Source organism: Mya arenaria, chromosome 13 (assembly GCF_026914265.1).
Source record: "Mya arenaria isolate MELC-2E11 chromosome 13, ASM2691426v1".
Lineage (NCBI taxonomy): Eukaryota > Metazoa > Mollusca > Bivalvia > Myida > Myidae > Mya > Mya arenaria.
Genome location: NC_069134.1, coordinates 41,995,082 through 42,020,843, shown reverse-complemented (window position 1 = coordinate 42,020,843; position 25,762 = coordinate 41,995,082). Strand labels below are relative to the sequence as shown.

At 34.6% G+C, this 25,762-nt stretch overlaps 1 protein-coding gene and 1 non-coding gene across 2 annotated transcripts; one reads left to right on the top strand and one right to left on the bottom strand.

The window, feature by feature from the left end:
• The first annotated feature begins 233 nt into the window (after positions 1–233).
• LOC128213508 (uncharacterized) lies at positions 234–7,937 on the top strand. The gene is made up of 9 exons (XM_052919271.1): positions 234–460; positions 1,575–1,625; positions 3,239–3,437; positions 3,628–3,729; positions 4,027–4,131; positions 4,566–4,708; positions 5,801–5,954; positions 6,368–6,517; positions 6,798–7,937. The coding sequence occupies exons 1-9, from the start codon at positions 356–358 to the stop codon at positions 6,875–6,877; spliced, it is 1,089 nt and encodes a 362-aa protein (XP_052775231.1). The 5' UTR covers positions 234–355; the 3' UTR covers positions 6,878–7,937.
• A 16,366-nt stretch (positions 7,938–24,303) lies between these two features.
• On the bottom strand, positions 24,304–24,380 carry Trnan-guu (transfer RNA asparagine (anticodon GUU)). The gene has a single exon. It is a non-coding gene; the product is annotated as a tRNA-Asn (tRNA).
• Between the last annotated feature and the right edge of the window lie 1,382 nt (positions 24,381–25,762).

Sequence of the window (25,762 nt, the reverse complement as noted above, 5' to 3'; positions counted from 1 at the left end):
ACCTTTGACGCTTGATAAATAAGATAACTTTTAAACCATTCTCCATTGGTGAAAATAACCTTCCTATATAAAGCCTAATAAAAAATATGATAAAAAGCCTACCTACACTACCTGTTTTTGAAAAGGATGTAACCCTAACCAAACCATTTTTTTTTTGGCCTGTTATGCTATGTAATTCATTTATTGTGATGCGGTTACCATATTGGTTTAAAATAGATATTGGGAAACAGCTCTTCATATAAAGCCTGGATCCACTGTTATCATATCCTATTGATATACTAGCGACAAGCGTGTAGTTGGATCTAATATAACTGTCTTGATTAACTATTACATTTGAAGTTGTATTATATAAAGTATGGTAGACATGGACTTTAGAAGTCAAAGCTTTGCTAAAGCGAATTGTGGTGATAGTGGTGTTATTGTTAATCAAATGGATCAAAGATACGTCCAAATAAAAGAGGTAAGGTTTAAACATTTTAGATTTAAACAAACCATGATTGTCACAAATATTTTTCAAGGGTTGAGGGCAAACTTTAACTTCATAAAATTGTTTTGCATAACATGCATAATATTTTTTAACAAAACATTACAGTTAAAGGTGCACTCTTACTCCAAAATAAGATATAACACAATTAATAAAAAATAGTCTAAAAAGATGAATAAAAGTCGAAAACAATTGTTCTTAATGTGAAGGATACCGAGTTTAATTTGAAAGAAATGAGCATAAAACATGGTATTTCTTCCTTATGAGACCATAGTAGACCGCAGTAAATATTTTAGCATTCACAAATCATTCAATATGTTTGCGCTTTCTGCTATCAAATACACGAGCACAATCTTGTTATCAGCGATTAATAGTTTCCATAAATGCATTATTTAGTAAGTAGATAAAGATTTATCTGTCAGAGTCAAAATGTATGTGTGTTATACATGTGTATGTATTGATTTTGAATAAGAGTGTCACTTTAATGAACGACGAGCATACAGAATGAATGTTCAGTTGATCAGCCATTCTGTATCTGATGCTGTGATTGCAATGTTCATTTTCTGTACCATTGATCCGACGTTCTGTTATCTTTTGCGCAGTATGTGCTGCAATTACGTAAACATGTTTGTATACTTTATTATCATGTTTGTCTCACCTTATGTCCTTGTTTAAACGATTTCTTTCTATTGAATTAATTAAATATAACAACACATGGTTACATATGTTTTGTCTTGTCTTGTCACATAAATAAAGAAACATACAAAAAAGACATACCAGTCAGCGACACATGTGTCCACTGTGTTGTTTAACCATTATTTGAGTAAAAAAAGTTAAATTTTAGTCCACTGGTCATGTGTATCTTTTTATATCTTCCGTATATAAAGGCCTTTTTACCGACGATAATTTTACTATGCCTTTTCCTCCAACACTATGTTTACATTTGCCTCGCTTCAGATCACAATTCATTGTTGTTTCAGTGCTTTGCAACAAAACATGGTAAATTTTAGTAATATGCCCTAAATTCTTTATCGTTATGTTCTACGCTTTCGGGTTGCTGTACAACAACAACTGTGTATTCTTTTTTCAGACGGGTTCTACTTCTGAGAATGGGCGTTGGCTATGGTCTTGGATTGCACAGGTGAGGAACACCAACTCTGAAAATGTTATTTATCAAAACAATATTATCAGAAAATTATGAAGAAATTATTTACGAGATTGTACATTTGACCCAATGATAAAAAGAGGATGTTAAATACGACCCGAGAAATAATATGCAAACCGCAATCAATAAAACAATGAAAATAACAGGGACTAGCCAAGTGCCCTGATTAAGGGCACAAGCAAGGGCCATAACGACAATGAACTATAGACACATACTTACTAACATCACATACAAACGACAATGAACTATAGACACATACTTACTAACATCACATACAAACGACAATGAACTATATACACATACTTACTAACATCACATACAAACGACAATGAACTATAGACACATACTTACTAACATCACATACACAAATACAACTACCAAAAACAAATTAACACAAAATACACAAATTCCAACACCACAAACAAACCATACCCTCATCAATCAGGGATAAGAAAACTTTGAGTGAACGGACATGTGGTACAACTACATAGTCAGCTAAAGTGTGTTTTGGGGTATAATTGTCTTGCAAATAAAAATGTAAAAAAAGTAAAAAAAATGTAGCTGTTACTGTTGAGTTGTTGAATCATTTTTAAATGAACCTTGAAAAAATCCATTTATATCCTCTACGATGTTATTTATTAATTAATCAAATGATACTTATATAATTATGCAGATACTCTTAAAGACTGATGTGAAAAACTACAGAAACAAGCTTAATAGCAAAACGTTTAAACATAAACTCGGTTTAATGGCACAGGGTAAACGCCAAAGATAAAGAACACAAAAACAAACATAAATCACAAACGAGAAACATGGAACAACAGCCCAAAACTCCACATACAGTCTAGTGCATATTTGCTATATTAAAAACTAGGTATGTCTATCAAGGTTTGTAAGGTGGCGCCTTGGAACAAAACAAAGACATTCTCCAGAAGCACAGATATAGAGGAGGACCAGCATTGGCTCTTTTATTTCATAAACAATCATCAAAATTCGTAAAAAGTACTACTTTCGAATATGATTCGTTCTTGTTCAAGTACTAGAATTCATATAAAGAACAGGTGCTAATGTATTTTATCCTAAACCTAGTGCACCAATGCATGCTAATATCGAATGCAAGTTTAATAGTTATAGATAGAAGCAATTTTATCGAAATCAGTTAAACAAACGATGTGATATCAAGTTGAGCCCATGCGTTTCAAATCAATATCATGCAGACGACGAGAAATAAATGAGAAGCAGGTTAAGTAAATACAGCATATGCACTCAAGACAAAAAGGATCATTTATTGCGTGCTCTTTATGGAAGAATTGTTTTCTGAAAATAAGAAAGCTTTATATGATTCCTTTAATCGGAAATTCGAAAACATTTTGCTCTTATTTCCAGTGGTACACTCGAGAGTCCTATGACGTTTAAAAAGTCAATACGGCTAATGAAACTTACAATACTAGTGTGAATTTATAATAAATAAAAAAAACATATCTCGAGAAAAGAATTGGTCTAGTGTAAGTGTACTTATTAGGATAAGCCCAGGTGCCAAAAATATCAATTTCACATGCAATATTTCTTACTTCTATCTTTCTTTGCAGCATTCCAGATGCCTTATCTTTGTTGTGATCCTTACAGTGCTTGGTTTTGTCGCTTTTGCCAATGTGTCACACAAAAAGGGCATTGAGAAACAAAACGGCCGAGATGCAGTACAAATCATTCAGCAACCTCTTGCACAACACCAGTATATGGTTAGGCACATCTTGCAAAACACCGAGTCACCAGAAAACAGCCCAATAAGTAAGTATTTGGATAACGTTTCCCATTTTTATTAAAATACGATTAATCATTTTACCATAGTAAAATATTAGTTCAAGTATGTACAGTTCATGCAATATGAATACAGTTTGGTTGTTCAACTTTCATTGTTGCAGAATCTAGATACATATGCATGATATTACTTATATTTATTCATTTATTCAATGTTCAGTTTACGTGGTGGACCACGAAGCCAGTGGTTGTCCAGAACCGTATTGTCAGCGATGTTCCGCTAACGTTCCTGATCCGCTGCAAAGGGATGACAACATTAGAGGTTCGAATATGTGAATTTATCATAATATACAGTATTGAGCAATTAAAAATAGTATGATATTTGTATGAAACTATTTTTACTCAATGTTTGACCTTCCCTTCTAGAACAATGAAATCTTTAAACAAAGTATGATATACTTATACAGAAATATCGCCAAATTCTCCTTTGCTACTGACTTTGCTGAATTAATTGTTTGATTTAATTGTTTAAAAACAACCTACGTCACATGATAAAAATGAAAAAGCAAAAGCATGTTTTGTTTTAACCTTAAGATAATCCTCCGTATTTCTCTTTCAGGCAGGCGATGCAGAAATTCTTGTTCAGAAGTATTTCAGTATGATTACTTGACGGAGAATTTTGGACGACACATACCATGCGGACACCTCATAGTCTCAGTGGACTGTACGTTTATGTAAATTAAAACACGTGTCATTTATAAAGTTAAATTCATGTATATGAGTATGCACATATCAGTAAAAATTAAAAGAACAACAGTTCTCTGCAAAATTAAGATATTACACATACGTTTGACACCTTATACGTATTATTTCCAATCTGCGCATAACGACTTACGTATTTCTTTTCACTAAAAGCTAAAAAATGATACAATTAAATCATGATAATCGATTCTGATACACTTCAAAATAGTAATTTAGATATTTCAATAACGAAGACAGAATATTGACTGTCTAAAGTTGGGCGAGCATATTTTAAATACTTACGCATTATAATCAAGGGTTATGTTTTATTTACCAAGTGCTTCACTTACAACCATATTACAGTGTGTTCCACTCTTGTTAACATTCTAGATGATAGTTTTACCTTTCCTTTTCCAGGCTGCTTGTTAAAATCGTCACAAAACGCAAGCTACTGTGAAAACGGTGGTAGTCTCGAGTGCTTCAATATTCGAGAGGAACCAAGATGCGTATGTCCACCCGGCTGGACAGGCGACACTTGTGCCACGCCAAGAGAGACACAGGTTAGAACAATACTCAATGTTTAGACTAGTATGGTCCAAAATAACTAGGCCTAGTTGGCAAAACAGACGCAGCAGTGATTGTTTGGCTACCTGATAGAATTCCTAAATAAAGATACTAGTAAGATTATAAAGTTGTAAGTTAAATACTATTTTATTCACTTCGATTTTTCCTGAAATCATTCCCTGATCTTCTTATGCGGAACTATATCCTAATGCATAGATCTAGAAAAAAACATTTTATGTTAACAAACATTGTATGTTGCCTTGTTTTATTTTTAACCAATGTGGTAATTTTGTCTAATAGATATCCGTTAGGTGTCATGAAGGAGTTTAAAGAATATTTTTAAATTATTGAGCGTTACCTTTTATTTGAAAAAAATGTATGTAATTCGGAAGTAAAAGCCAAAATGGACGAATAGAATCTTTCTCAGTCATCATTGGGGAAAGCTTAACATTAAGCTATTGTTATTTTTACAAATATTGAAAATATTTATCACTAAATTATTATATTTCTTTGCTCTGAACTCAACTGTACGAACCAGAATGCGATTTAACACCGTGAACGAATTATTGGTGTGTCAAAAATAACAATGTTATCCATGTATACTTAATTAAAAAAGACCATGTTGAAAGGCACTATGATGAGGCAAAACGGAGATACAGCGTCACAAGTCAACACTTTATACAATATCGTTTTTAGTAAATGTTGGTGTATACGCCTTTCGACTGTGTGAAAAAAGCAGAGGGCTTTAAACGTTAACGAATGATCAACACCACTCCTGTTGCACTGTTTGTTTTTACGTTTAATCAATTAAAATGTCACTACACCAGCGGATATAAGGGGAACATTGGAGAATAATAGAAAACTACACCAATTTGCACAAATTAAAATTAAAACGAGATATAATTGTCTTGTTAGGGACCCCAAACCTCCCTTCTCCGATTTCGACTATATATGGTTCGGTTTTTAGGGAGGGTGAGAGGTGCATGGCCAACGTCGCAACCGGACGTCACTCTCCCTCTTATACCTTATACTTGATCCGAACATGCTTTTATACTTCGATAAATCACTCTGTGTTTTTAATCTTACAGGTTCAGTGTAAATGTTACGCCAACGAGTTAATTAATAATAGAGAACTCATTGGACAACGGTCAGTGTCGACATGTTTGAGTTCCGACAAACCAAGCCAATGGAATGTTTGTCATATGGACAGAGATAATTACAACTGCATCTGCAATAAAACAGGTACTTTTTCCTCATTACGCATTTAATTTAAAGTGCATCAGTATAATTCTAAAACCGGGCATACTCCGTTTAAATAGTTTGTTAGGAAATCGGATATAACATACAATTCACATACTTTTAGGTCTGTTTAAATGCAAATAAAGAATTTCGTCCTTGTGGCTTGCGAATCAATATCAGTACTTAACAAAGAAATGTTTCATTTTTCATTGATAGCATAATTCAAGCAATCCACAAAATATATCGTGTTGATTAAAGATAAAATAAAAATGTTTTTTTTCGAAATAGCACACAGTCGCTTTTTTTTAATAACAACACCGTACCGATTTTTTCGGACGGAAAAGATTAAGTTGACAAGCAATGTAAAGCAATGTTACTAAAACGATAAATATAAATTCAATTATTTTTCATTTCAGATACAGAAAGTTATGAGGACTCCAACACTCTTAGCTCTGAGCTACCAAGCTGTAGCAGTTTAGACAACAGCCACAGTCGCCGGCACCGGTCAACAGATTCAACCGGTCAAATATCTGGTAGTGACTCCTTCGCTTCTCATCATACCAATGGTAAGTCACACGTTATTACATGCTCATAGTTTTATTATGTTTGTTTGAACAAGTAATGGAAAATGAAAGATATATATCATAACTGGTGGTCCTAGAGATTAGACTTTTACTTCAGTTTTTGGTGGATGTAACTTATTTTCTATGTTGTTGGTAAATGCGCTGAATATGTGCGCCACGAGAAGCCGAATTCAAAATATAATGATAAAATTTGTTATGCACTGTGTTGAATATCATCCTTTTTATAATATGTGTTTTATTTTTGTTTTGTTTTTGCTTTTAGCCGCAGATCACATTTTGTCTGGACATTTATCAACACTACTGGTGCTTGTTTTGGCGGCAAGCATCCGAAACACAGGTTGAGAGCGTTCACTAGAGATATATTGACATTCCAATGGCATGTAAAGTGCAATAATATAATCTCTGTTCCTGGAGAATGGAAATGTACGGAGGCTGGAAAGTGGCGGGCTTTTACAGAGTTCATTAAGCTGGGAATTCCCTGTGATTAACGGTTCTGCGAATATGCGCCGCGAGGATGAAACTGCAACATGGCAAACGTATTTTATTTACTCATATTGGAAATTTCATTATGGAAGAATACAAAACAAATTGTGATGAATTATAACATTATACATTTTAAACAGAAAGAACACTGTAAACTTATATTGGCAAATAAGCAGATTCGTACCGCTGCTTCCTTACATTTGGAACATAATTGTATAAATATACTTTGCGCTTACAATCAGTTAGCAATATTAAATCTTATATAGTTCTCTGTTTATGTTAAATTTGTCAAACAATGTTTTTCGCTCATTTCGCTTATATAATTAGCGAAATTGTAATGCTGCATTTTTTGTCCAAGCTTTTGACAATCATTGTTAGTTTACAAAGACGTAGCACTATCTATTTTTAAGAAAAACTAACGAAGGTCATGTTTATTCCTAATGGACACTAAACGAGATACACTAAACAACTTCATTTTATAAATTAATGTTAGTGTTGCCATATCGTTGCCACATTGAAACTTGACAGCGAAACATGAACTAACTGGGTGGGGTGGGGGTTAAACCTGTTTTGAATACTCAACCTTAAATTCCTGTGTTTTCTTATTGCTCTTTCGATTGTTTTATTGTAGTCTCATACAACAGTGTTTTCTGTGCCTTGCATACGTTCATTATGTTCTTATTTAAAGGGTCAGTATTCTAGACAGTTTTGTCTTAAGTTGGTTGACCCAACATTAAGTATAATTACATGCACAAATTGCTTCTTTATACACGGCTGTATGATTTATTGTTTGTTTGTTGATGTTTTTAACATAGTATATGTATTTATACTAGTTTGAGTCTACGGTTCAATGAGTATAAGGCATAGTACAAATTGTACACATTCCGAAAATAAAAAAAAATAAAGTTACATTAAATTATTTTTTGCCTTTTTCAATAAACAAATATGTGCAAATTGTATCTTGGTTTATTGATAATGGTACCGCAATCACAATGAGAAGATTGCGCAATTATAGGTAACCAATTGTGTTGTTTTCACAATGTGTATGCACTCATCCGTGGTGATTCTTTTTGATTGATGCTCTTATAAACTTTGCTTTAAAAAGCAAAGTAATTCGAATAAGGACTTTGACTGGAAAGCGATTCATATCACCCACTTGTTGTCTTCACGATCGAACCAAGCTATATCAGAATTAACTTCTATTTGCTTTACAAACTGTAGAACCACGCATGATTTTATTAGCTTAAACATATATATATATTTTATTAGACAAATCGAGTTTCTTCGAACATTTGACTTCTAGTTATTGCCTCTGATCGATGTGTGATGCACAATTACTATACGTACTTACTTTGAAACACCAAGGCCTTTATTGGCCAACATTACCGCAAGAGGACGTGCCTGTCTGTTGATTATCTCGCTGTCTTTGATAACTTTTGATACCAGCAGTTTTTCTATTTAATATCAATTTCAATTAAACAACATTCATGCAGCTGAATCGTACGCTTGTCAATGGCTTTAAACTGCACAAAATCACAATCTAATTAACCGTATCATTGAAACATTATCAAGAGTTCTATAAAGCAGCAAATACAGATAATTGTTATCTTAATTCTGGTCAGACATATTAAACATCATGTGGGTGCAAATAACTTGTGGTTATCATGCTTTATTTATTTGATAATTAGTTAAGGTTAAGTTGATATCTTCCATCCATGTTGGTATTTATATAATTATTTGAGCAGCTCCTGTAATGCAGGTTATGCAAAAACGCGTTGTTACCTACATAAAACCGTAAAAGAGTATCTTTGATAGTCTAGAGCTAATATCAAGTTTAAAATTGGATGAAGTCAGATCAATGGTTCACGATTTCAAAATAGGAAACTGTTGTTACACAATAGGCCAACGTTTTCCTTCTGGTCTGACGGCTGTTCACAATTTAAAAAGTGAGTTTTAAATTACACATTTCCGTTTAAAGTATTGATATTCATGTAAAAGGGATATTTACGACCAACGCGGTTCTGTTGTTTTTATTGGGTCTCCCAACATAGATAAGGTAGAATTCATTAAATCTTGATTCGTTTGCCCATAAAGATTATCTCTGTTCAGTTTTACGCCATTCAAAAATTATTTACGCCATTCAAAAACTATTATAGTTTTTTTTTAAAGTAAGGAGCACTTAATCGAACCAGATCCCGTATTATCTTTTATGTCAATACTACGATAGGATATGGTTTGCCACACACTTGCCAACTCAATCTGAGATGACATAACAAATGATTTTTTTCCTTTAAAGTCATCTAGCTGCATCATACTAGTATCGAAAGTACAAGAAAACAGTAAACGATGAAAACCGCAGCCACTTATCCCCTTATAGCATTTAAGTAGACCGCAATAAGGACAAATCACACAGTTCAAAACATACCCACGTCATAGCAAATGCATCACAGGGCAATGCATTGGCTGTTGTTTTGTGCTGTTTAACCTTTTACAAACATTTCGATCACAAGTGCCTCCGAATGCATTCGAACTTTCTACTATACGCTCTTTGGCTAATACTCTAAACAGTAACTGTGCAACGAATAAGTTAAAATTGTACGTTTCTCTATTCATAATGGTTAGAAATCATGATATGCCATTTAATATGATGCACGTATCTCTAAAAATATCAAAGCAAGATTTTGACAAAGTGTTATGAGTGGCGTACATTCCACGACAAGTAGCCTTAAAAACTGAAAACACCGATAGACAATCGGCAAACAATCAATTCAACGTACGGATTCCTTTAGATTTTATTGTTAAATAATCTTTATTTTTCGTACACTTCAATATCTGCTTGAAATGCTCAATTCACACTGTTATAAATCAAGATTCGTCATTTAATACGATGCACGCATCTCTTAAAATAGCAAGCCAAGTTTTGACAAAGAGTTATGAGTGGCGTACATGCCACGACAAATAGCCTCAAAAACTAAAATACCGATAGACAATCGGCAAACAATCATTTTAAGGTACAGCTTCCTTTAGACTTAATTGCTAAATAATCTTTATTTTTCGTACACATCAAATATCTGCTTGAAATCGGAGTAAATTGGCAGTCGATTAAGGGCAATTGGTTACGGACAGGTTTAATGATGAATACTCCAACCCCCCCCAACAAAAAATAAAATAAAATTATATTTTATAAAAATATTAAATAATAATATAGAATAATAATTACATAAATAATAATAATAATAATAATAATAATAATAATAATAATAATAATAATAATAATAATAATAAATGTCAGAGATGAGTGCCTGTCCCGCCCCGATATGTCTTCAATGTATTTGATATTGCCCCTAGTGTATCGTCAACCCTCTGTCCCGCCCGAAATGTCAGAGATGAGTGCCTGTCCCGCCCCGAAATGTCAGAGATGAGTGCCTGTCCCGCTCCAAAATTAAAGCGAAATATATGCTTGCCCCGCCCCGAAAATTCTGCGATGTATGTATAGGATAGACAATGAGTGGATGTATCTATGACATATATACCCAAGCATAGTGAGGGTATTTTTGTCATAGATATGTTCACGAGGTGTCTATCCGACCACGTGAACTAAAGCGAGAAGGTTTGCTTCTTGGTTTTCAATCTGAAGACTCACAAAATCCAAATACCATTTAACTTTGCATACCGCAGGCAATACGTATTTCGGTTGGGCTCAATCACGAATTTACCAAGGTTAGAGTATTAGTGTTTACCGTGCACATTGCAAGGCAAGGATTTTAACCTATTTGCCATATATGGAAATGCCATATCGGACTTCCGTTAAGAGTTCAAGGACGGAAAGTTTTTTAAACGGGTGATCGAAAAACTAGATTGAATATAATTTTCTGCATTAATGTAATTGCTATTGAGATCGACATGAAAAGTATCTGTATTTTTTCTTTTACATCAAATGGGTTCATGATTTGACGTTTTTATCTCAGTAACGCTCTCAAAAATTATCAGATGTTTGAATAAGGCAAACCAAAAAAGTGATATGGTATGGCTTTACAAAAAAGGCACTTTAAGTTTGATTTGTTACTTGTGGGAAAAGTTTTATTTATTTTTAGTATTATTAGCTGTTGTTTGATGTATAATATTCGCCATTGAACTACTTACCAACGCTTCCGTCTGCTAATAGAGATAAGTCAAAATATCTTAAATGAGAACAGCATCATGCACAAGTCAGTGTTTTTGTGTATCCGTTTTTCAGCGCTAAAGTGTTCGGAAAAAGTGTTCTGAATTTTACTCCTATGGTGGTTTGAAATCAAAATATAAACGGAGTCAGAAAATAAAATGCAACGGATATGTTGGAGTAAGTGTTGAATGTAAGCCATTTTTGATATCTGATATTTTAGTAATTGATTAAAATAAATGGCATTTAGATTATATTCCCTTTATCCTACTGATGGAAAAAGGTGTTTTATCTAAGTACGCAGGCACAAGCAATATGTGTCCTTAGGACGAATTATTAAGAACCGAGAAGTAAATCTGTACCTTGAACTTCACAAGGTTGTTTGTTGCGTGCTGCAATACCAAACGGTTATTGCAGCACGGTGGTAAATCGGTTTGTGTGGACACGGTTGCAACAGTAGGGGGTGAACAACGGTCAAAGAAACCTAATGGTGCTTGCAAAGCCTCTTTACTCTTTGAATATATAATGAAACTACTTTTGTCTATGTCTTTAGATACAATGTAATTGCTACAACGGCTTCCACGAGTTTTATGGGCAAAGGACGCAGACACATTGGCAAATTTTACAAAAGCCAAGCAACAAGGCAGTTGCTGCATATATGCAATAAAACAGGTCCTGTTTATCATTACTGATATTACTCGATGCTTCAGTGTAGGTCATTATTGTATAACCAATTATAATTTAACAAAAAGATTGTTTAATGCACTGCAGTGCTGTCAATGAATGAATAAAGAATAAATTATAGCATAACTAATGTTTGAAGCATTAATCGGTGAATTCAATTTATTTTATTTATCATTCCATAACAAGTATGATTTCGAATTATTCGATATTTAAGCATCATGTTGATGTTTGGTAATATACACCTACAATGATTTCTTGTCATGTTTGTGAATACCATTTAATGTACAGTTCGTGAAATAACTGAATTTTCCATATCCGGTTTCGTAAATATAATTAAGGATGTCAAGGTAATTCGTAGCTAATTAAAAATGCACCATGGTGGTAATTCTATTTGAATGTACATCCTCATTCGTCTTAAGTGCACGACTGATTATGCCATCCAATAAGTGCTTGTTTTTACGCATTTGAACGATTTTGACGAAAACGGCCGCAAAGTTTCCATTTGTTTATAAAGGGGTTATTGAGTGCTTCAAGCATACGCACTGACTAGTATAGAGACATGCGCGCCAAACTTAGATAATAATTGTATGTTTTTGCTTTATTCAATAATAAAATCAGCAACAGGCCTGCGCCCGACCAGTGCCTATATAAAGGGCTAAAAAAGCAAAAACAGTAACTATCGCATATAGAACATTTTGAAATATTGATCCCGTTAAATGTATTTAATGTGACAGAATTAAAATTTAGTCCGTAACAGTTATGAAACAATAACACTAATACATATGATGCACTCAGGTGATAATTGTGCCTTTAAATAAGTTACATTGTCAATTTTTTGGCGTCTTGGGTAATATCTGTAGTTTCCATAGCTGGTTCTGCTCGCTTATTTTGCACGAACCAATGTTTCGGTCGACCTTGGTACGGATGTCAAATATAAGGAACGTTGATATCGACATGCGGGATTTCGACACGCACGATGAGATCGCCGCACGGGAAATTGACTTGGTTGGATATTTTTTTCAAAATGATTTTGGTGCCTGGAAACTCGTCAACTCCATGGATTTTTTTAAGATTGACTTGCTCCAGGTGAATGATAAAGACAAAAAAGTGTGCAGTTTGTTTATCCATAGCTATGCCCGTCTATCCCATGCCGGTTGTCCAAAACATTAATTAGGTGCATTTTCTATTAAAATCAACCACTCTGGATAGTCAAGAAGATGCATCAAATGCAATTCGGAATCCCCTAGTTTAATTATAATAAAATCATAGCTTGGCTTTGTCTGCGGCCTCAAGCTGTTCACCATTGGTACCGGAAGAGGAAATCATGTCATTTCGGATCAATAGTCGAAAGTTATACAGCAACTGTTTACTGTCGTTGGCATGCACAACTCGATAAGATCAAAGAGAAGGCATGGAAACGTATCAATGTGAAGTTCACTAAAATACACACTTGATAGACGTTCTCTTGAAATAATGTACACGACCTTTGTTCGTCCTATTCTCGAATACGCAAGCTGAAGAACACGGTTTGGAACAAATCCAACTAGAGGCACTGCGAATTATCTCGGGTAACACACGTCTGGTCTCTCTAACAAAACTCTACGCAGAAACAGGATTTCCTACGCTTAGCTCACGAAGATTCATGCATAATTTAACTCTTTTCTACAAAATGAAACACAACTTAACTCCTGCACACATAGCATCTTTAATACCAGAAGTAGAAGCGGCACGCTATCACACAAGAAACCCACTGGATATTCGTGTTCCACGATGCCGTACATAGTTTTATTCAAAGTCTTTTCTACCCTCTAATATTGCGTCCTGGAACGACCTCCCTCCTGAGATTCGCGACTCAAAAAGCGCGTCAGTATTTAAATCAAAAGTCAGCGTTCTCTTTGGTAAAACTTCATTTCCACCCCATTTCTACAGTGGTGATCGCTTTTTCAATATTCAGCATGCCAGGTTAAGGACTCACTGTAGCAACTTGAAATAGCATCTCTTCTCAAAAAACATTATCGATGACCCACTCTGCACATGTGGCCAAATTGAGACAACTGCACATTTCCATATGTATTGTTCTTACTACGCTGAACAAAGATCTGAATGGTTAAGAACCTTCAAGCTTTTATTCCTAGTTCTACTGACCGTCTCATGTACGGTGACTCCAATCTTGACGAGCAGTCAAACGTGGCTATTTGCAAAGAAGTGCATCGCTTTATTAAAGCAACTGATCGTTTCACCCCATATGTCACTTAATTACTACTGCGACTTGAATTTCCATCAAGGCCTACACCGATTCTTTGGGCTGGGCGACCTTACTACCTTACTTTCTACCTTCTTCTCACTTTCCCTTTTTACCTATTGTCTCAATATTTGACTACAATAACAAACAGAGCCCCATCATGTTACTTCAACTCGAAATACTTCAGCAGTTCACTACAGTACATTTGCAACGCGATCACATACATTTTGTATAATAAATATGTAATTTTGTAACATGATAATCTGACTTCAATTGCACTAGTAAGCTTCTATATCCGCAACTATCTTTGTCAATGGATTAGCTTCTTAAATTTTACTTATTATCTCTCCAACCAGATTTATACTGACATATATAGTTTCTCATATGTTAAACATATTTAATAATTCATTATTTCATTTTCTCTAACAATCGATATACCAATTTACACAGTATATACATACGTGTTTTGCTGGAATCAATTCATTTATTTATAGTATTGTTTACAGAAAAGAGGTTTCATACAAGCCTATGGCTTTCTCCTCAATTCTATATATTATATGTGTATGTTGTAATTGTTTATTTGTTATAATAATAAATACTGTTTAAACCAACTGTTTACAATTATAGTTCCAACTATGTACAACTAGATACTCTAAGGTTCGGCCAAAGTTTGCCTGAATAATATTGTGTCAATGATTATTTTCAACCAGTCAAACATTTAAAACTGTGAAAACGAGAACTTTTCTGCCGTTTTATTGTTCGAGTAAGGTAATGCCGCAATTTGTTTTGGCGCTAGGGCCCACACATTCAAATATGTTCACAATCAATATGTTTTGCAGAATTGCTTTAATAAAACTCGGTTTAAAATAAGAACATCTCAACTTGTTTTATTTTAATAGCCCGTCATACAAGTTCAATGTTGTGAATATTACTGAAAAGCTATCTTTACTTGTCAATAACGCTTAATTAGTTGTTTTTATTTCATTGACATCTAAAAGAATTGCCAAGCAACCGTGCATATAAAATGTTCGTCAATTGCAATGGCGACGATGAAGTCCGCCCGGTTAGCTCAGTCGGTAGAGACATGCCCTCGAAAATTCGTGGAAATGTTATTCAATTGTTAAATGAGTCATTATTGCACAGCTGCAGCGGCAAAGCGTTCTATGGGGGTTTTAACCCATGCAATTATAAACACTTCCGCATTTGCACTTAGGCAAGCAGTTGAATGGGTGCTTGATACGTATTATGTTTATGCAACCTCTTATTGTGGTGAAAAAAATGAAAACCACATAAAAATATTTCCGATTCTATGAAAGCAGAAGTTTCGTTTCGCAAAATTTAGAAATTTCCATTGCTTTCCAGCGTTCCCTGAATTCCCTGAAAAAACAACACATGATAAATGAGTAACAAGTGACTGCTTGTGTTTTGTTCTCGACAATGATCGGGGGCAAACTATATCGCACCTAACAAGGAAATGAAAATAAGGTGGGAATGCACACTTATCAGCATAATTAAGATACCTGGCCCTCATATCACGCAAATACTCAAGTCAAATCATTCTCAAATCTTTTTTCCACATAATAGTGTTACATTATTAAAAAAAAGCCTAAAGTGAGAAAAATGTTTCATGGCAAACATAATGGCGGATTTAGAATGCAAAGTGCCGATTCAGGTAACATCTTTTGCCTGGTTTGTGGACCTTTTCCTTAAATTTTGAAAAATGTATGCGCCCAGTATGTGGCGTTAAACATATTCTTCGATCGACATCTAAGTTTGGTATCATAACTTTAAAGATAAAAAAGATATTGAACATATTGTGGCTTAGAAATACAAATAAACTTGTTGATTTTATCCAATTTTTCGGCAAATATAACATATCTGTGCATGTTGTAACTGTGCTTACATGTATATATTTCTATTTTTCAAACTTCATGGTTATTACTCGACTGTATACGTTTCTTGTCCGATTCTTTTTGTTCCTTTCCCCCCCCCCCCTCCCCATTTTGTTTATTGCAAGCACATTAACCACAATTTGGTGAAATGCAAACAAACAAGCTCTGAGAATCTCTAATGATCACAAATCTTTCAGTTTGGTATGTGATGTGTATCATAATTTGAAGTCAACGACTTTTTCACTTCAGGAACGGTCTTGAACTTCACCATGGCCCGATTTAATAGGCGAACGAGTCTAATACAGAACATCACACAATACCGCTGTGACAAAGAAATCCATCAATACAAGAACGGAAAAAAGTTAGCCTGTCGTCGATGAAAAAACACGCTTGTGTGATGACAACTCCAAAAATAGTTAGATTCCCAGTGTACAAAAAAAGATGGTTAACATCTTTAACAGAATATCCAAAAATCTAGCTGCATGTTCAATAAAACAGGAATTGATTCTGCAGTGTTGGACCATAATATATAGAGGTAGAATCCGGGAGGTGGCACAAACCAGTTGCAATTCCACATTGTGAAAGAAAATGTATTGCGTGTAATATCTTAGAGGATGAATTTCAGTTTATTCAAAAATGTCTATTGTATAAAGATTTAAGAAAGCAAACTTAAGAAAAACTATTATACAGGACCAAATGTACCCAACTTTATTGAATAATGAAGTTACAAAATGTTAATAATAGAAATCTTGCAGTATACGTGTAAAATGCTATGCAAATAAGTGAAACATATAAAATGTATTATTGGTAAACGGTCTCCATTAAAAGAATCGTCACGCTATGTACACAATGTCCTATGCCTTTTTTTTGTTTATATAATTGTGATGTTCATATGCAAGTAATAAAATTTCATATACATATATATTTGTCATTGTCAAAACGCTGTTTACTCATGGGCATTTCTGTCTCGATGTATTTGTGAATTAACGCTATTAAAACTCTATAAACTATTATACTTTTAACGAAAAAGGATTGTTAAATGTACTGCGGTCTTGTCAAATTATGTATGCAGAGTAATTTATAACATAATTACGGTTTGAATACATACACCACTGAGTTAAATTGAATTGAGCTAAGTTATCATTCAATAACTTCTATGATTTCAAAGTATTCAATTGTTAGCATCCTGTTGATGTATGGTAATTTACACCTACAATAAATTCTCTTCGTGTATGTGCATAGAAATTAATGTACTAAGTTTGTGGGAACTAAATTCTTAATATCTTGTTTCGCAAGTTTAACTTCGGGTGTAAACGTCATTAGTAGATTATTTAAATGCATCAGTGTGGTATTCTTATTTGCATCCTCCTTCGTCTTATGTATATTCACGACTGAAAATGACTTCCGTGTATTTCTACTGAGATCATCGGGTGGATTCTGATTTAATTATTTAATAGGCCTTTGGCGAAAACGAACGCTTACGTTTCATTAGTCAATTATGGGTTATTCAGTGGTTCACGCATGCGCGCTGGTTACTTTTCAGACATTCGAGCCAACACTTTGAATGCATATTTGGTACAATAAAATGGATCCCAGAGATGGTGCTAATTGCCCCTGAGCACAGGAAAAAAAACAGGGACTGACATTGCAAAATTCTGTTCGAACATGAAAATGCATTTATACGACACATGATAAACCAAGAGTAGTACTGTAAAAAATGAGAGCGTTCGAGTACAGCACCCAATGAAAGTGACTAATGTTCAAAGACATGGTAAATAATATAGAGGCACTTTCTACAGACTTTTGATAATGCTTAGTCAAAATGTTTTTCCTTTTTACGTTCTGCGTATTTTTTTTAACATTAACAAGTCAAAATAGATAAATTATGAGAGAGTCAACGTTAACAATCTAGAGCCAGCCTTCCTGGAACAATTTGAGAACGCTAGCTAGTCCTTATGAATTATATGTCAAGCCTGATAATGTAGATGAACCTTGGTGAAAATAAATTTTAATACACTATGTGACAGTGTATTTGAATGTATTCATATCATGACGAGTTGTCGGTCATTAATTTAAGTAGGGGCAGCAGTGCACTCCATTAATCGTCGTGAAGTTGCATGGCTACTCAAGAATTTCTTATACAAAACAGCTGTTCCGTACATGCTAATTCTACATGAGCATACATATGTGATAAAGTAATAAAGAAATATAATGCTTAACTAAAATGGCCATACCCTCCAGGCTAGGACGTAATATTCCGCTCAGGAAGTCTGCATTAAAATGTAAAAATAAAAAACAAAAAATAAAACTATTTTGATTCGAATTGTGGTACTGTCCTCAGCTACATAAAAACTTGGTACATGGAAAAAATTAAGCTGTGCTCACTGTGTTTCGACTCTTTTTAATTGCAACATGTTATTATCACCGACAATTGTAATTTTTATGGACACATGTGTGGAAGATCACCACTTTATTTTACAACTGTAATTAAGTTTTTTTTCTTTGCTTTTCATTATCAACCGAGATATGCATGGACCCTTCACTATTTGCACCCAGGCTATCAGATGACACTGTTCAGATTGCTTCGTATATTCTATATACAAGCAGACCTTCAAGCATTAAGACAATGACACACTCGTTTTCTTTTCAAAGCAGCATTATCAAACTCCAGCTATAAAAATTGCATTGACGTATTGAATATTACTTCATTATAAAGCCCCCAACTTTGGCTAATAAGCTTGTTTCCGTCGTTGTTCACATACGTATTGACTATTTAAGCTACTAGGAGGCTCTGAGGCAGGGTTTTATGGTATTTTTTTAACATGATTCACATCTTATGCACCAGTCAATTGTAACCACGCCTCCCCCCCCCCGAAGTCCGGGGAATAGCGGAGACTTTCGGTCCAGCCAACCCCGGCTAAAATCCCCGCCCTGCGGACACGAACAGATGGTAAGATCCACGCCAAACACCCCAGGGACACTAGGTAAGGCCCATTCCCCGCTATATTTAAAGCGAAGACAAAACCACCGCATTCACCCGGCACTGCGGGGCCACCTGAAAGGTAAAAACACGGCCCATTTCCCCGGCTATCCCCGGTATACCCCCGGACCTGGGGTGGCCGTGGTTACAATTGACTGGTGCATTAGACCCCTAGCTTTTTTCAAATAGTGAAATAACAAAGAAGTATTTTGCCTAAAACGTTTTATATAGCTTTTGTGCAACATTTCAAAATTGCAGAATTTCATGAAAAATGCATTTTATAGTACTTGGTGAGGAAAATAATGGTAACTGTTAAAGATTTGAAAATCCCGGGAAGGAGACTTTGGGGTCATAATCTACAGATGTAGACAAATACACATGGAAGTGTTTACCTGCCTGTATTGGATTGAAAGGTTGTACAATGCAAAATATGGTGAGTAAATTGTATCGTCTGCTCTGATGCGTGTTTTGTTCAGCTATATTAAGCACTGGTTCAGCATCCCACTGCATGACTGATAATTTGTTTATCTGATAAATACGCCTACAATGGCAGGCATTTTTGCGGCTTTAAATTAAGCATGACATATTATGCGACGCAGTGAGCGTAGAGTAAGGTCACAAACGACTTCCACGAAGCTTGAGGACAAACAGTTCGTAGACAACCAGGAAGAGAAAAAAAGCAAGAAATGCACCTTGTAACACTCTGACATTATGTACGGTTACTAACATTATTAAAGCTGCACTCTCACAGATTGATCGTTTTGACAACTTTTATTTTTTATTTTTTGTCTTGGAACGAGCTAATTCATGTGAAAATGCATGGAAACCAGTGAAATTAGACTGCTGACTAAAAAACAGATCGCAGATTTTCATATTTAAGTTCAAAAATTGATGTTTTATGCATTTTTCTGAAACCGTTAGTAACGCTTTTAACCATAAAATATTAATTTTCGAAAGGAAACATGAACATTTGCCATCTGATCTTTTGGCAGCAGTCTTATATTACTTGTTTGCAGTTATTTTCGCAAAAATTGGTTCATTCCAAGACAAAAAATAAAACATCTGTGAGAGTGCAGCTTTAAAGGTACCGGTAAAGTTGAATTTCAGCAAAACAGGAGGGTAAATGATTAAACCTAATTGCTTGCAACATATGTTGATAACAGCATTGGTTGAAATTTAAACATTATTTTACATTAACCTTCTATATGTCCAATGGTCTTTTTCTTTTTTTAAAAATTGCAAACATCAAAACAATACAACGTATTGAACAAGGGTGTTTTATTTATTCATGTGCGCAAAACCCCCTTGTCTCTCTGGGACTGAAATTATGCGTAATGATACCGATTCAGAAATACTATTTAGCTGGCAATGACGACATGATTATATCAACAACCTTCGATGGGAAATGGCGGTATAGTTTTTATATTGACACGAAATGGGTAAAAGTAGTAATTTAGTATATAAATGCACGTATAGTGTGATCCTGAATAAATTACCTAAAAGGTAGAGAGATGAGGAGATAAACATAGCCCACACGGTTGTTCACATGCACGAAGTGAAGATACTAGAAATAATTAAAGATGCACGCTTACTCCCAAATAAGATATACTACAATTAATACAATTGTTTTAATAACATGATATATACTTATAGTTATATGGTAAAATTAACAGCACCTAGCCATTTGTTTTCGAAATAGTTTTCAGTAAGGTTAAGGTAGTTCGCGTAGAGTTTTGTTTCAGCAAGAAGTATGCATAACCAGCAAAATGTTCAATGAATGATAAACATAGCAACTTTTGTATTCATTCCAAAAGCGTTTACTTTTTATATTACTTCAAGCGCAAAACATACTCGATAGCGCCACCACTAGGGCAACAGCGCCACCACTTTTATAAATTTGTGCGTTTTTCCATTTTAAGAAGTGCTTATCAGTTTTGTTGTGTTCCGGCATAGGTACTATACTTAACAGTTATTTTGCATGCGTGAGAATGTTCTTACGGGGTGTGTAAGCATCGAAATGTACTTGCTATGCAATCAGATCTCAAAATATGCACAAGTCCGATTCGGGAGAAAAGCTCCTGACACCACAGTTTGCACAATATCGAAACGAAATAGTAACCAGCCTAGAAGTAAAGGTGTTCTTACACGGTACCATATTCTCCGATTTTCGAAATATGTCCGTTAAATGAAATTATCAAATCAAATATAAATCATACTCACGTTTGTTCATGTAAACATAGGGCACAGCACCACCACGGAAGTGTCGACAGCTCTTTTTCTTTGCACCACCGTAAAGTGGTGGAGCTGGCGTTTAGAGGCCGTGTATTAAGGATACCTAGTTTAAATGGCAAAAAATCACGGTATCTCTACATTTTGACGCGATAGTTGATCACTGCATATCTTTAAGTACTCACCAATCATTGAATATGTTTGCGTTTTTAGCTATTAAAAACATGGTTACAATCTTGTTATCAGTAATCAAAATTGTACATAAATACATTATTTATGTAAGTAGTTAGAGGTTTATCACTCTAAATTTATGTTTGTAATACATGTGTATGTAATGTTATTGAATATGACTGCCACTTTAACTTTTTTCAATTTGACATGCAATAACCAATTATAAAATTACTTTGTATCAAATTGTCCTTACACATGCTGACATTTTGATCTACTGCACCTAATGAAAAAACCTATAGTGTTAATTAGAGCGAAATTTGAATAAAAATACATAAAAACCTTAACATCAGATTGGGTTAAATTTTTAAAATATTTTTAACTGTCTAACATTTGGTTGAAAGTATTTTAGGTCGGTTTTCACGATCTCTTATATAAGATAATATTAATCACTCTCGAGCCCCCTTCATGGTCAGAAGCCATTATCGTACACCATGCAGAGGGATGGTACTATCTGTACCACATATTCATCATAGATTTATCTTTATCATAAAACTTCTGGCCCCAATTTCTCGAAACTTCTTAAGTCCCTTATAACAGGATTAAGCACTTTTTTGTTTTTTCAATATTTTGGACAATATTAATTTCTTTAAGGTCTTTTATACTTTAGATAGGAGTAAAATTCATGATTATCACAATAAAGCATTTTCCTTTCGTTTAAGTTTTATTTAAGTATGTATTTTAGTTAATTGAATAAGCTACTTAAGCCTGTTAAGCTTAAGAAGTTTCGAGAAATCGGGGCCTGAAGATTAAAAATGGGTCAGAAACCGGCACTGGTGTCTGTTCGAGACGACTAGAGAACGCCCCTTTGGTGGTGCCCGAACCCACGCCCAGTTAGTTGAGTTGGAGTTTGAAAGTCTTGCATAAAAATGGTTAAAATTTGGTAAACAAAATAAACCTTATGTTTAATAAAAAAAAAAATACGTATGACATGTTCTAACAAAAGAATTATACATTTATTTCCTTTCTTTGAATATCCCCAATGTCTCATATCTGGTTTCCCATTTATTCGAGGAAACGACAATTTTCCGCCTATTCAGCAGCTGCAGCAGACGGTAATCAAATGCATATGATGAATTCCTGGAAAATTAAATGAGATCATATTTCCATGGGTTTTTTCTTTTTGGTTTTCCGGAATTAATGATCTAGAATAATGATTAAACTGCAGTTTGTGCAAAAAACGATAAGTTCAATGGGCGCATAGCATTTGTCTAAGCATCTTAAGTATTACAAGCTTGAATATCTTATTTGATTATGCCGAATTACTTACTTAAGCTTAATTTGCAAAATAAAGAATAGTTTATCGTGATTATCACAATGAACATTTCCTTTAAAAGTCTCAGAACTCAAAATGAAAATATATCACAAGTTATACTAACTTAAAACTATGATCTGGGTTGGATCTTTTTATAAGGGACTTGAATTGTTTCGAGAAACTGGAACCTGAGCCCTAATTTTTGCACTGACTGGAACGATTGTACGAAGAAGTGTATATTGAAGCGTTCGTTGTAATTAAGAAATATAACAACCACTGAGGGTTATATGACATTATAAGGACCGGACAGTTACATTTTTGGCGAGGTCCGGACCGGCCAAAAATATAATATGGACCGCTGACGTCATTAAACTGGATTTTCATCAAAATACAGTGATATACGGACCGATCGAGTTTAAATATACAAAGAAGGGACACATTTATGTGAGGTATGATATTGAAATATATCTGATGATAAACGGTATGCAGGGTTAATTCATTCATAATAATTTACGGTTACAACAAATGATATCAACTAAAATGATAGTGTTCATTTGAAAGAATGAACACAATTTTAGAAGTTCCTTGTATAGTGTTTTCGCGCACATAAATGAGTACGAGGCTAAATCATTAAGAACATCAACTTTCGCGGGTGTTTAAAGGTCCGCCTACTGACATTCATTCGATACACAATCCCTGCGTCCGAGTTGACAATGTGTAAGCCAATGAGGTAGCATTCTAAGACAAACAGTTAGATGACCTGAAGTCACATTTTCATGATAAAGAAAGACTCGATCGATTCGCTCACTCCGCCATGTCATCTAACTTTTACTTAATAGTATGTCTTACTTAAGAGTAGGTCAAATTTGTGCAAACATTATTACCTCACTGATTTTCGTAAAGGTAATCTAAAAGTTGGAATCAAAACTATTAACTAAATTGTTACGACATTTGTAAGGGTAATAACAATTATCCAAATAATCATTGATGCAAAATTAAACAATTTTATGGCCAGTCAAATAATGCATTTGATGGCACACACTTAGAAACCAATTAAGATTAAGACTTCTTGGGTGAAATGAGTTCCAAATGTAAGGTCGTGAGTAGTTTTGAATGGAAATCGGATTTAATTTACAGTTCTTGCCATCTTGTAATGAAGATCCGTTGATACTTGTAAAGAATCCCTCTATCGAAAATATTTAGACCTGTATATATGTCTTTTTTAATAAGTAAATTTGAGCACGTTGTGTTTTTTTTTTTTATTTATCTGTGCAGGAGCCAAATGAAATTATGTTATACTGTTACTGTTTAATCACCTACTCCCGGAGAGACTGAAATTACACATCAATGGTGCATGCGCGAACCACTACAAAGCTCTCTTAATAAAACCAATTAATGTGGTGGTGTTAGTAGTTTATACTCCGGGTCCCGGCGTGAGCACATTGAAGGGTCCCAGAGTGACAGTTCAACCACCGCACACCTATCCTGGGCGGTTAACCAGTACTAGGTGCCTTCACTTCTGCAAGGAACTGACAACTTCTGTACATGCCAGGGGCAGTGGTACAGTGCGAATGGTCGTAGAAAGGATTTCATAACCAATCACAACAGAAGTGACCTGGTCCGCCCGGGAATCGAACCCGGGTTGTCCGATTAACAGTCCAACGCTCTACCGACTGAGCTAACCGGGCGGACCAACCAATTAATGAAAACTTGCGGTTGTTTTTATAAGAGGCCCGTCTAATGTATAAATCAGTATGCGTCCGGTGGTCCAATTCAAAAGTGGGTTCAAGGATGCATACTTCATGCCGGTCGTCTGAAACTTTCAACAATTGTATAAAATAAAAAAGACAGTCTGTACGTTATCTTAATAGATTAATAACCTACTTAAGGTTTGACAAAAACCATATTTTCTTCGGTTTTCTTTTATCAATGAAGATAACAACCAAAAGCAAATAGGAAGTTTTATGTGATTCTGGTAAAAATATAAACACAAACTTAGATGTTTTCCTTATCCACATATTTCGTAAAAAATTGGCAAGTCGCAAAAACCTGATTGCTGGTGTACGTCTGCTGCAAACTATTAGCCCTCACTAATGGGGCACATAGGATATATAAATAGGGTCGAAATCACCTTCCCCGCCTAAGAATTATGACTTTCAAACTGTATGTCAAGTGTAAATTGAAAAGTATAATGTACATGTATGATGTACATAAAAGTGACCCGAGAAGCGACTTCTGTAATTCGACCACAATATAAATATATGTGTGCGTTCGCCTCTCGTGCTATTCCCGTCCGTCGGTGGCACTTCCCGGCGATGCTGCCACGCTCGATAAATCTATTTTAACAAAAGGTTCTAGAATTAATTAATTGTTGTTTTTTCTGTACACTATTCCGTTACCCCCTCCCCTTGAAAAATATCAAATTCAGACGACCTTGATAACAAAATCAGCTTTTTAAAAAATACTGCAGAGCAGACTACGGCAAACTTTATCGACCAAAAAACAAACAAAAACGGTTGAATATCAAAATGGCTTTGCATTTTGGGGCTTTTTATCGCGTCATGGAACTACACAAATTTCAACAAGTTATAATTCCATATTTAATTAACCAAGACAACACATCTTTCTAAGAAATGACAAAAACCGTATTAACCTTAACATACTTGGAAAGAGTAAACTGTGACAGACTCATGGTTTAAGTTAGGTCAGATTAACTCATGTTGGTAAAAATAGCCTTTAGAACGAAGAAAAATACATACAGTCCTTGTGTTAAATTTGAGACTTGATGCGGGAAAATAATCGGCCATCTTCGGTATAAATCTCGGCATATAGTTCTTTGTACAAAAGCTAAGCGTGCCCGAATGTCGAACAACGCTCGGCTATGTTTGTAAAAAAAATAGAACAAATACGGATTTTATCGAGGTAACATTCGGCCATTTTCGGCAATCTCAGGATATACTTCAATATAAGACACTTACGTCCGTGCTTGTACAAAATAGTCTCTTTTCAACATGGCCGACATCATTGGTCAAATAAAAATTACAGGGTTACCCAAAACAATGTTTCAAATAACTA

Coding starts and splice junctions, on each gene's coding strand:
- LOC128213508 (XM_052919271.1), top strand. CDS start 356: ATGGTAGACATGGACTTTAGAAGTCAAAGCTTTGCTAAAGCGAATTGT. Junction 3,438..3,627: donor ACCAGAAAACAGCCCAATAA/GTAAGTATTTGG, acceptor TTCAATGTTCAG/TTTACGTGGTGGACCACGAA. Junction 6,518..6,797: donor CGCTTCTCATCATACCAATG/GTAAGTCACACG, acceptor TTTTGCTTTTAG/CCGCAGATCACATTTTGTCT.